This window comes from Molossus molossus, unplaced genomic scaffold (genome assembly GCF_014108415.1).
Source record: "Molossus molossus isolate mMolMol1 unplaced genomic scaffold, mMolMol1.p scaffold_m16_p_4, whole genome shotgun sequence".
Lineage (NCBI taxonomy): Eukaryota > Metazoa > Chordata > Mammalia > Chiroptera > Molossidae > Molossus > Molossus molossus.
The window spans coordinates 101,876,435-101,889,783 of record NW_023425377.1 but is presented as its reverse complement, the minus strand read 5'-3'; the positions used below and the strand labels follow the sequence as shown (position 1 = coordinate 101,889,783).

Genomic DNA, 13,349 nt, shown 5'->3' with positions numbered 1-13,349 from the left:
TGAACAACTTGGAGAAATTTTATATGTTGTTATTTTCTTGTTATTGGAAGAAATACTTTTTTGTTTATTTGTTTGTTAATCTTTTCCTAAGGATGTTTTTCCATTGATTTTAGATACAGTGGAAGGGAGGGAGGGAGGGGGCAGGAGGAGAGAGAGTGAGAGAGAAACATCAATGTGAGAGAGACTCATTGATTGGTTGCCTCATGCATGACCCAGATCATGACCAAGGATGGAACCTGCCACCAAGATACAAGCCCTTGACTGGGAATTAAACCCGAAACATAGCCCTGGCTGGTTTGTCTCAGTGATTAGAGCATCGGCCTGTGGTCCAGAGAGACCCGGGTTTGGTTTCCTCTAAGGGTATGTAGTTTGTCTCTGGCCTGGTTGGTTGTGGGAGTGGCAGCCACTCCATGTGTCACTTTCGCGTTGATGTTTCTCTTTCTCTTCCTCTCTCTCTGTCCCACTCTATCTGAACAAAAAACAAAAAAAATGTTCTTGGGCGAGGATAAAAAAAATAAATAAATAAACCCGAGACATTGCTGTCTGAGGGCCGATGCTCTAACTGCTGAGCCAGACTGGCCAGGGCCAGTCTTAACATTTGAAAGGAATTTGGGATGGGTTCACCTGGTCACCACTTTGGCATTGTGAGCAGGATTATCCAGATGTGAGGCACACCACCAGGGGCTTCTCCTCTGGCTGCTTTGTGTTATGCCATGTTCTGGTTCCCTAGGCAGCCGTGCCCTTTCAACTTTGTGCAGCATTTGCTAAGTTCTACCAGGGCTGTGTTATAGATTTAACTGACTTAAGTCAGTTTAATAAGGAACATATTCTGTTTACTTATTATTTTTCATATAAATTTTTGAGAATTCTGATTGTTTTACTTTTGTCTTGTGTTTTATAAAACCATTGTCATACACGGGTGAGCAAAAGTAGGTTTACAATAATGATGCAAATAATACAATAATTTATAAAAAATAATATAAGAATAAACTATTTTATGTACTAACCACTGTAAACCTACTTAAACAAAATTCTCACCTGATGATACGTTTATTGATATATAGAGAGAGGAAGGGAGAAAAAGAGAGAGAGGGAAACATCAATGTGAGAGAGAAACATCAATTGGTTGCCTCCAGTACTTGCCCTGACAGGGGATTAAACCTGAAACCTAGGTATGTGCCTTGACCAGGAATCGAATTGCAACCTTTTTGATGTGGGAGATGATGCTTTAACGAACTGAGCCACCCAACCCCTGTATAACGTCCTACTTTACAAACTTGTTTGAAATATTATGTGAAATTGACAACATTTTACAGCATGCTTCTCTTTGGAAGGCTGTATGTGTATTGTTTACAAGGTTTGGAAATAAAGTTTTACTTTGCATATCTCTGTATTATTAGTCTATTTCCATAATTTGCAAAGATGCTCAGCAGAGCATTCATTGAGGTAGGAGGGACCCCTGCATTGATCAGAGCAGCCATGCTAGGCTGTGGTAATCTCAGTTGCTTACTTAGCAAGACAAGTTAGTGCTTATTCTCGTAAAGTGCAGTGTAGGTCAGCAGGGGACTGCTCTAGTACCCACCCAGGAATCTAACTCCCTCAGGCATAGGTTGTCACAGACCAGGTCAGTACAACTAGAGAAAGGGAGCATTAAAGGGTCACACTGAGCCTTGAAGGCCAACACCAGGAAGAGACCCACATTTTCTCCTTACTTCATCTTCTGAAAGTAATTGCAAGACCCACCATGTCTGCAAGGGGTGAAGAAGAATGCATGCACTGTGAGAGGAAAGCCACTGTTTGCCATAATCCCTGAATCCTATTAGTCATTAGTAAAATGTACTTTAATGATGAGTGCTAGAATTAAAAGTCTGTAATTATAACTTGTAAAAAGATTAACATTGACATTTATAATAGTTTGACTTAATTCTATAGCAGTTGTTCAATAACTTCCCCCAATAAAGAAGATATTTAAGTAAAATAAGCCTTAAAACACTCTTTATTTGGTAGAAATATAAAAACTATTATTTTGAAATTTTGGCGATTCATTAGGAAATGAGTCATTGAGGCTAAAGTTATAGAGAGGGGGACGAATGGGAAAAAACTCAGTTGGGAGAGACTAGGAGATACTTTTTAATTAATATATTTTTTTTTGGATAAGAGGGCAAGGGGATCAATTAATTTTTAAATATTTTTTATTGAGTTTTTAGAGAGAGGAAGAGGGAGAGAGTGTAGAAACATGGGTGTGAGGCCTGGTTGGTGTGGCGCAATGGATTGAGTGTCGTCCCAGGGACTGAGAGGTCCCAGTTCGATTCCCAGTCAGGGCAGCTGTGGAGGTTGTGGGCTTGATTCTCACAGGGCATGTGCAGGAGGCAGCTGATAGGTGTTTCTCTCTCAAATCAATTCTATATCTCTCTCCCTTTCTCTTTCTCTGTAAAAAGAAAAAAAGAAAGAAAATCAATAAAAACATTAAAAAAAACAACATCAATGTGAGAAACATTGATCATCTGCCTCCTGCATGCCCCCTACTGGGGATCAAGCCCACAATCTGAGCATGTGCCCTGACTGGGAATTGAGCCAGGACCTCTCATGGGGATATGCTCAATTCACGGAGCCATAGCAGCCTGGCTAGGAGCTACTTCAAAAAAAAAAAAAAAGTTCTGAGGATTTATTTATTTATTTATTTATTTAATCCTCACTCAAGGACATTTTTTTTGTTTTGTTTTTTGTTTTTTTGTTCAGATAGAGTGGGAGGAAGAGAGAGAGAGAGAAACATGGACATGAAAGGGACACATCGAGTTGTTGCCTCCCGCATGACCCAACCAGGGCTGGGGACAAACTGCAACTGAGGTACGCGCCCTTAGCGGGAACCGAACCTGGGTCTCTCTGGACCGCAGGCCGATGCTCTAACCCCTGAGCCAAACCGGCCAGGGCCTGAGGATCTTTTTTAAAAAAAAATTTTTTTTTAATTGATTTGAGAGAGAGAGAAACATGAATCAGTTGCCTCCCATATGCACCCTGACCTGGAGTTAAACCTGCCCTACCCATCCTGACTTGGGATTGAACCTGCAACCTGGGCATGTGCCCAGACCAGGAATCAAACTGTTGACACTTTGGGGCATGGAATGATGCTCAAGGTACTGAGCCACACTGGCCAGGACTCTAGGAGCTATTTACAAAACTGATGAAAGCTAGCAGTAGCCTTAGGGTGTGTTTAGACCACAAACTCACACAGGCAATTCACACTTTACAATGTTCCAATATGGACAAAATTCAGTTGCCATGGTTACTTATAACCCAAGTACCCCACTGGTTTAAATATCAGTTAAATACAGTATATGAACTGTAATTATTTTTTTTAATAGATGAAAAGACATTATTATTTTACTATATGACATAATAATGAATATAATATATCTGATTGTATTTTTTTTTTTTTATCCTCACCCGAGGATATTTTTCCATTTTTTGTACAGATAGAGTGGGTGGGAGAGAGAAGAGGGGAGAGAGAGAGAGAAACATCGACGTGAAGGGTCACATCGAGTGGCTGCCACCCGCACAACCAACCAGGGCCGGGGACAAACTGCAACCGAAGTGCGTGCCCTTAGCGGGAACCGAACCCGCGTCTCTCTTGACCGCAGGCCGATGCTCTACCCGCTGAGTCAAATTGGCCAGGGCAATATATGTCTTCTCTAGGCCACCGAATTTGTAATGGTCTCACTGTTGGGCTGGTACATCCCATTTCTATAAGTAGTAAGGGTCAGAATACATAAATACTCTGTGGAGAAAAACACCATCCTGATGGAATAGCCTTAAAGAGATAATTGGTTCACATTGCTTGAAGCTTTTAGCATAGACAGTTTCCAGAATGTACGGGTATCTTGGTGTCCTCCTCACACTTTAAGCAACAGCAGTCTTACAACTGAGCTTATAACTGCAGTGAAACATTTTTTAGTGATTTCACTAGTCATGTGGCAGCAAAGTCACTTGAATACTATTCAGTCTTTATTTATGTCTCTTTGCCTAACAACTCTGTTCTTGGCAATGAGATATATAAGACTTAACTGGGATTCCTATTTGGCTTTGTAGGATATACTGTTTAATAGATTGTTAGCAATCTGTAATCCCTTTTAAAACAAAAGAGAGCCCTGACCTGTTTGGCTCAGCTGTTAGAGCGTCGGCCTGCGGTCTGGGAGAGACCTGGGTTCAGTTCCCGCTAAGGGCTCGTACCTCGGTTGCAGTTTGTCCCCAGCCCTGGTTGGGTGGTGTGGGTGGCGACCACTCGATGTGTCCCTCCCTTTCACGTCGATGTTTCTTTCCCTCTCTCTCCCTCCCACTTTATCTGAACAAAATATCGGGAAAAAAAAAAAAAAAAGGCTTTCTCACACATAATTTACAACACAGAGATTTATTTAAAAAAATAAAAATTAAAAATTAAATCAAAATAGATTTTTAGCATATAATAAATGTTTGGATATTAAGGAATGTGGGCCCTGGCCAGTATGGCTTAGAAGTTAGAGCGTCTGCCCACGGACCAGAGTCCCAGGTTCGGTTCCTGCTAAGGGCATGTACTTTGGTTGCAGTTTGTCCCCGGCCTCAGGTGGGGTTGTGTGGGTGGCAACCATTCAGTGTGTCTCAGTCACATCGATGTTTCGCTCTCTTTCTTCCCCCTCTCTCCTTCGCACTCTATCTGAAGATAGATGCCAAAATGTCCTCTGATGAGGATAAAAGAAAAAAGAATGTGAGTGGTATCAACCATGATTGAAAAGAAATTAAAAACAAAAAGAAACTGGGTAAAATTTTTGGCAATTAATATGAATACTAATTTCCCTAATAAACAATTCTCCCATAATAAATTGTGATACAGAATTTTAGAGTTCAAAGAATGCTTCTCAGTGAAAGTAACAACCAGGCTGGGATGTGAAGAAAGAATGCCAGTACTAGGGGTAAACGCTGGATTTGGGGCAAGGGGCTGCCATGGACAAAACCTGCCTGTGCAGGAGTCCTGTGGCAGACGGGGGATGTCCTGAGAGTGGAGGGAGGGGAGGACCGCCCAGGGCTGGAGACCACAGGAGGCCGAGACTGGTGGGCTCAGAGTTACACATGCCCAGGTGAGGAAAGAAACAGGCCTTCCTTAGCCTTTCAGACTTCATTTCCTTCATCAGCAAAGATGGGATTAAAGGGCATTGTGAAGGACCAGGGGGAATTTCAAAAGTACAAATGAGATCATGCGTATTAACAGTCCTCTACTGACTTGATAAAACTAAAGGAGATCAATTCTCCTCATCAGCCAGCACTTCTGAACATCCTCTACCCCCACCCTGGCGAGGGAGGAGCCAGAAGTCTTTGATGAGCAAAGTCCTAAGGGTTCCACCCCCTAGTGGTATATAAAAGCCAACTCACAACAGTAGCTCCACTCCTGGTACAAGACTGCCTTCGGAGACCCTTCCCGGAGACTCACTTCACAGACTCGCCCAAGGAAAGCTGGTACCAGGTGAGCTGGGAATCCAGAGGAAGTGGGCGGGGACCTGAGTGCACTGAGGGAGCCCTGGTTTGCTCTGAGGCTGCTCTAGCAGGGCGTGGTCCCCACAGGCAAGCGGGCCCTAACTGGGATTCAGGTTATTTATTTATTTATCCTCACCTGAGGCCATTTTTTTGCATTTATCTTCAGATAGAGTGGAAGGGAGAGAAGGAGGAAGAGAGAGAGACACATCGACTGGTTGCCACCCACACAATCCCAACTTGGACTGGGGACAAACTGCAACCAAGGCAGGTGTCCTTAGCGGGAACTGAACCTGGGACTCTCTGGTCCATGGACTGACACCAACTGCTGAGCCAAACCGGCCAGGGCTGCATTCAGGTTATTTTAAGATGCATGCTTTTATTATTGTTCAGGTCCCTATGTGAGCCTGTCCTAAGTCACATAAATGCTCGCTAAGACTACAGATGCCATGATCCCAACCTGAGCTAAGGGGTGATTAACATCTGTGTGTGAGAAAGCACCCAGAGGTGTTGGTCAGAAGGCTCGTGTGGAATAGCTTTCCAGAGTGTCTCGTGTGTGTAGTGTTAAATTCTTATTGTTGAAAACCAGAGGTTCCAAGGGGTTTATTTAAATTTCTGTGTATACTGACACCAAACTGAAAGAGAAACTGAATGTTGTTTTCCTTGTTCCATGTGTCTCTGAATGAATAAGGGATCAAAAAACCCATCCCCACTAACACAGGTAGTCTGAAATCAAACCTGGAATCCAACGCACATAAGAACAAGCAGATGGCACGTCACTGCCTGCCTTGGTCTCTCCTCATTCCCTCACTGGGAGATTTGCTGGGTGGGGATGGGAAGTGGGGACAGGGAAGGAGACGATGGATTTGGAGTGGGGAGAAAGGGGGCCAGTTTGAAACAACTCTGAGGAAGAAAATGGATGGAATGGATCTGAGAGCTGGGAGATGAAGGGAAAGAGATGAAATTTAAAGGGAGTAGGAGAAACTGGTTTGGCTAGATGAGAGCAGAGAGACACTGACATAGAATTTAAATGGTAAACATTTAAGGAAAAATATCTTTTCCAGTCAAAGAATATTTTATGTGTTCATAATAGGAGAGAGAACATTATAATGAACCCTGGTGTGAAAAACCCATGTGCTATTACTGTAAACTTCTTGCCACTCCTTATCTATAGTCCTACCAACTTCTTCCTACATTGGTCGATTGATTACCTTCCATTCTCCATGACTGGAGATTGAGCCCAAAACCTAGGTATATGCCCTGACCGAGAATCAATCCCATGACCCTTCAGTGCACAGGCTTATGCTCTAACCATTGACCAAAACCCACCAGGGCCCAACTGATTTTTTTTTTTTTTTATCCTCGCCCGTGGACATTTTTCTATTTTTTTGTTCAGATACAGCGGGAGGGAGAGAGAGGAAGAGAGAGAGAGAGAAAAATCGACGTGAAGGGACACATCGAGTGACTGCCACCCGCACGACCAACCAGGGCCGGGGACAAACTGCAACCGAAGTACGTGCCCTTAGCGGGAACCGAACCCGGGTCTCTCTGTACCGCAGGCTGACGCTCCAACCGCTGAGCCAAACCGGCCAGGGCCCAACTGAATTTTGATAAATATTTCCTAATGCAAAAGAATTAGAGGTATACTTAATAATTGATTAGTACGGCTTTTTTATGAAAGTATGTTTTTTTTTAATTGTTTTTATTTATTTTTAGAGAGAGAGAAAGGGAGAGAGAGAGCAAGAGATAGAAACATTGATTAGCTGCCTCCTACACACCCCCTCCTGGGGATCGAGCCCAAAACCCAGGCATATACCTGACTGGGAATCAAACCAGGGACCTCTCAACCCATGGGACGACACTAAATCCACTGAGCTACTGGCCGGGCTGATTAGTATGGCTTTCAAGTCTACTTTAATTCCTCCATGGGCTTTTTATTACATATTATATTGACTTTAAGTTACATTGGTTAATAAAATTATATAGGTTTAAGGTGTACAATTCTATAATACCTCATTTGTACATTGTATTGTGTTTCCACCACCCCAAGTCATGTCTCTATGCATCACTCCATGGGTTTTTAAAATTTTCTCTTTATATTTGTGTTGAAAAAATGTGGTCAAATTTTCAGTAGAGTTTATTATATTGTGGAAGGTACTGATTGCTTACTCAGTGTATTATCAGAGAAAAGCTCTAATGGTTTATCAGAGAAAGAACCAATAGTATGAATGTAGAATGAGATTTATTAGAAAGTATTGACTCACAAGGTTATGGAGCCTGAAGTGTCCCATGATCTGCCGTCTGCAAGCAGGAGACCCAGGAAAGACGGTGGTTAGTTGGAAGGCCTGAGAAGCTGAGAACACATGTTACAGATTTCAGTCTGGGTCTGAAGGGCTGAGAACCAAGAGTGTCCAGGATATGAGTTGGATGTTGTAGTTTCTTCCGCCCAGCAGAGAAGAAATTCAACATTCCTCTAGTTTTTGTTCTCTTCAGGTCCTCAGTGATTTGGATGACATCCACCAACATTGGGGAGGGCCATCTGTTTTGATCATCCACCATTATTTTTTCTCAATTAGTAATAATGACGCTTCAGATAAGACACATTGGCCACTTACTGCCACTTCTCAAAGCTCCCCCACCAATTTAAATACTGATATCTCCCACAAATCTCACAGTCTCACCCAGAACTAGTGTTTAACCAGCAATCTGGGCATCCAGTGGCCCAATGAATTTGACACATTAAATTAAACCGATCACCCTTCACAGGATTCATCAACCTTTGTTATTTCCTATAAATAGGTGGTTGGAAGTCTGATGAGATTTAGTTACATTTTTTCAGACAAAACTTAACCAAGTGTTATGTAGTCCTTTCAACAGTTCTATAATATCTGCTTGTCACTCCTGTTGTGATGGTTCAGGCCAATAAAAAATTTGCCTAAATCAATTAATTGATTTAGAATTACAAAATATATGATAATCTTAATTGCTAACTCCTTTTTTATTACATTTTATTTATTTATTTATTTATTTATTTATTTATTTATTTATTTATTTATTTATTTATTTTGTTGCTTTTAATCTTCACCCAAGGGCATTTTCCATTTATTTTTTATTTTATTTTATTTTTTGGTACGTGCCCCTAGCGGAAACCGAACCCGGAACTCTTTGGTCCGCAGGCCAAGACTCCAACAGCTGAGCCAAAGCGGCCAGGGCTCCATTTATTTTTGATAGTTTGGAAGGGAGGGGAGGTGGGAGAAAGAGAGAGAAACATTGATGTGAGAGAGAAACATCAATTGGTTGCCTCCCGCACAACCCCGACAAGGGATGGAGATCAAACCTGCAACTCAGGTACATGTCCTTGATTGGAAATCGAATCCATTGCCCTTTGGTTCAAGGGCTGACATGAACCAAACTGGCCAGAGGTGCTAGCTTTTCTTTAAATATAGTCATGGTAAGTAACTTGGTTTACCTAACATACTCTTCACATAGTGGAAGAAGGATTAACACTGATTGAACTGTTCTTTCTTTCTTTATTTTTTTAAAAGAAACTTGGTAGATTTATTTATTTATTTCTCACCTGAGATATTTTTCTACTTATTATCAGATAGAGTGGGAGGGAGGGAGAGAGAGACAGAGAGAAACATCGATGTGATAGAGCCACATTGACTGGTTGCCTCCTGCACGATCTGACCAGGGCTGAGACGAGGGCAGGTTGGAACTGCAACCAAGGAATGTGTCCTTGATTAGAATGAAACCCACGACTCATTGGTCTGTGGGCCAACAATACTCCAACCGCTGAGCCAAACCGGCCAGGGCTGAACTGTCCTTTACTTTTCCATTCATGTACTTTATTTTTATTTTTGTAGGTTTTCTTTTTCTTATGTCTAATTTTTTCTTTTTATTTTTCTGAACTGTCCTTTAAATGGTAATATCTTTTTGTCCACAGAAACCACATGTGACTTGGATTCTGCTGGTTCTTTGACCGCAAGTATCTTCATCACTGGAAGCAGGTGGCATTAAATACAGGAGAGGGTGACAGGAAGACTGGACATCATCTGGTGGCCAGGAATCTTCTTGCAAGCTCCTACCGCCTTCCATAGAGACCAAGGACTGAGCAGACCTCAGCTTCTCACTTTCCCTAGCTCCTGGGGAAACACTGACTGAAGAGTCTCTGCAGACAGACACCTTCACGGCACAATGGACCTTGAGGTCTCCCTGGCTGAGCTCCAAGCAGAGGCCAGCTGCCCCGTCTGCCTGGATTACCTCACAGACCCAGTGACCATTGAGTGTGGGCACAACTTCTGTGGCTCCTGCATCCACCAGCGGTGGGAAGGTCTACAGGACATCTTCCCCTGTCCTGTCTGCCTCCACCACTGCCCTGACAGGGACTTCAGGAGGAACCCCCAGCTACGTCACATGACTGAGATGGTTAAGCAGATTCCCACCATGAGGAAAAAGAGGAAAAGGCAAGAGAATCCCCTGTGTGAGCAGCACAAAGAGGATCTGATCCTGTTCTGTGAGAAGGACCTGGAGCTGTTGTGTCCTCAGTGCACGGACTCCTCCGACCACAGGGGTCACCCCCTGATGCCCATTGAGGAAGCTGCAGCCAGTCACAGGATGAAGCTCAAAAGCTACCTGGGGCCCCTGAGAGAGCAGATGGAAGATGCGGAAAAGGGGTTGAAAATGCAAATCTCCAAAGATTTTGACTTGAGATGGAAGATGGAAAATCGAAGGAGTGAATTGTATTCTGAAGCTGAAATATTTAAGCATTTCTGGGAAAAGGAGCAAGATGCAATTCATGTTAGTTTGCTAGCTGAAGAGAAAGGTATTCAAGAAAAAGTAACTGAAGGGAAAAACCAAATATGCAACCACAGTTCCATATTAAAAAGTCTCCTTAGTGAAATTATCAGTAAGTGTTTGCAGACAGACCTGGATTTACTCACAGGTGTTGAAAGTACCCACAACAGGTATGAGAACCTAGAGACCCCAGCAGTCTTCTCCTATGAATTAAAGAGGGCGAGTTTCACTCTCCCCCCACATTATTTTGGCCTGCATAACATGATGAGCACATTTCAGGTAGATTTGTCACTGGATCCTGAAACTGCCCATCCAAGTCTCAGTATCTCAAGAGATAGAAAAAGTGTGACATATAGGACAGTAGATGGTCTTCATGATCACCAGGCCTTTACTCCTTCCCCAGCTGTCCTGAGCTCCGAGGGCTTTGCTGCTGGCAGGCATTTCTGGCAGGTGGGAATAGGAGGCCTAGGTGCATGGTCCTTAGGTGTGTGTAAAGAATCTTTCCCGAGAAATGCTCTTATGTCACCAACCCCAAGAAATGGCTGCTGGCAAATTGAGCTCCTGACTAGTCCATTTGGCACATGGGATTCAGTAAACCTTAGACGGATTGGCATTTTTCTGGACTATGAGTTGGGAGAAGTTTCATTTTATGATTTGAAGAATAGATCACATTTGTATACATTCAGTGACAGTTTTGCAGAAAAGCTTATGCCTTATTTCTCTAGCACACCTTCTTCAAAATCACTTACTATGAGGATAGTCAGAGAAGAATGCTGAACCACCTTGTAAATTTGTATGATTTACGTTCTTCCTATGTTAATAGAGAGTACTTGTAATAAAAAATCCAAGTTTATTTTTGATGTTTGCTGATGTCTTTTTTTAAAAATATGTTTTTATTGTCCTGGCCAGTTTGGCTCAGTGGTTAGAGCGTCAGCCTGCGGACGGAAGGCTGGTGGGTTTGATTCCAGGTCAATGACACATACCTGGGTTGCAGGTTTGATCTTCAGCCTTACTGGGGGCTGTGCAGGAGGCAACCAAGGATGTGTTTCTCAAATTGATGTTTCTCTCTCTTTTCCTCCCTTCCTCGCTTCCACTCTAAAAAGCAATAGTAATGTATCCTTGAGTGAAGATTAACAAAAAATAAATTTAAAAAATGTTTTTATTGATTTTTGAGGAGAGAGAAAGGGAGAGGTAGAGAGATAAAGATCAATCAGCTGCTTCCAGTACACACCCATCTTGAGGATCAAACCCATAACTTGGGTACAACCTGGGTATATGCCCTGACAGGGAATTGAACTGGTGACCTTTCAGTGTATGGGGTGACACTCAACCAACTGGGCCACACTGGCCAGGGCTTTGCTGATGTCTTTTAACCCTCACCCCTCTGTCTTCAGCCTTTGTCCCCCATCCGATCAAGCCGTTAGGACAGGCTGAGTGCTCCTTCCCAGGCCGAGGGGCAGTTCTAATCCAGACCCTGCCTGCACAGGAACTGTCCCCTGAGAGCCTCCTCCACCCACCAAAAACCCCAAGCTAGTTGCTTTTGTCCCTTCTCTCCAGCTGGTTTGGGACCTGTACCCACCCCGCTCTCCACATAAAGCCTCATGAAGTGAGCAATACGCCATTTCATACCCCCTTGGTGTGTGTTTGTGGTGGTGATAAGGTTGACACCAGAAGCAAACTGAGTGGCTTGGGTTTTGCCTTTGTGGTGTGAACATAACAGTGTTGCTTAGAATGTCACATGATCCCAGATATTTTATTTAAAAATTTTTTTGCTTTATTGATTTTTAAAGAGAAAGGAAGGGAGAGAGAGAGAGAGAGAGAAACATCTGTGAGAGCGAACAAACATTGTTGTGTGCCTCCTGCCTGCCCTCCACCAGAGATTTGGCCCATAACCTGGGCATGTGCCCTGACGGATAATCGAACTGGCGACCTCTTGGTGCAGGGTCGACACTCAACCACTGAGCCATACTGAACAGGCTATTTTATTCTATTAAACAAAATATGTGTTTTCATGATCTCACTTATTTGTGGAATATAATGAACATAACAGTGCGAGAAATTGGGTAGACCCAGAGACGTGGAAGTAAGGTACAGTCTGACAACCCTCAAAAAAGGGGGAGGTGGGGGAGGGAAGAGATAAACCAGAGAACTTATATGCATGTACCCATAACCGATGGACACAGAAACAAAGTCGGGTATGCAGTAGAGGGGATGGGGAGGAGGGTGTCAATGGGGAAAAAAAGGAGAAACATCTGTAACAAAAATAAATTAATAAAAAATAAAAAAAATTAAATGTGTTTTTATTGATTTTTCTTTTAAATGGAAGGGAGAAATAGAAATATCATTGTGAGGGTGTGGGAGGGGTGGGAAGAGATAAGTCAAAGAACTTACACGCATATAAGCACAATCAATCCACAGGGACGATAGGCTGGGGAAGACAGGAGGGGGGGAGCTTGAAAGAAGGGTCCATGGGGAAAAATGGGGGCATCTGTAATACTTTCTACAATAAAAAAAAATTGCCCAGCCGGTGTAGCTCAATGATTGTGCGTCGACCCATGCACCAAGAGGACTCCAGTTCAATTCCCGGTCAGGACATATGCCCAGGTTGTGGGCCAAATCCCCAGTGGGGAACATGCAGGAGGCAGCCGATCAATGTTCTCCCTCATCAATGTTTCTATCTCTATGTACCTCTCCTTTCTTGTCTCTCTAAACCAATAAAGTAAAAAAAAAAATTTAAAAAGGTAAAAAGAAACATTGATGTGGGAATCACCGATCAGCTGCCTCCTGCACACCCCTACTGAATGTTGAGCCTGAAACCCAGACATGTTCTCTGCCTGGGATTCAAACCGGGACTTCTCAGTCCAAGGGACAATGCTCAATCCACCGAGTCACTCTGGTTAGGACAAGTTGATTTGTATTTTTCAAATTACAAGAGAACATTTATTTAGTAAATCATTAAGGTAGAAGAAGTAATTTAGAGAAGAAATGAGATTAGGAAACAAGTTATGGAGGCAAAGGAAGGGCCCTTGGAGTTTGGAAGTGAGGAAGCTCAA

General features: G+C 43.0%; 1 protein-coding gene across 1 annotated transcript; it reads left to right on the top strand.

Moving 5' to 3' along the window:
* Positions 1 to 9,696: 9,696 nt before the first annotated feature.
* Positions 9,697 to 11,073, top strand: LOC118643971 (tripartite motif-containing protein 60-like). Its single transcript, XM_036282276.1, has one exon. It carries the CDS (start codon positions 9,697 to 9,699, stop codon positions 11,071 to 11,073), a length of 1,377 nt encoding a protein of 458 aa, XP_036138169.1.
* Positions 11,074 to 13,349: the final 2,276 nt, after the last annotated feature.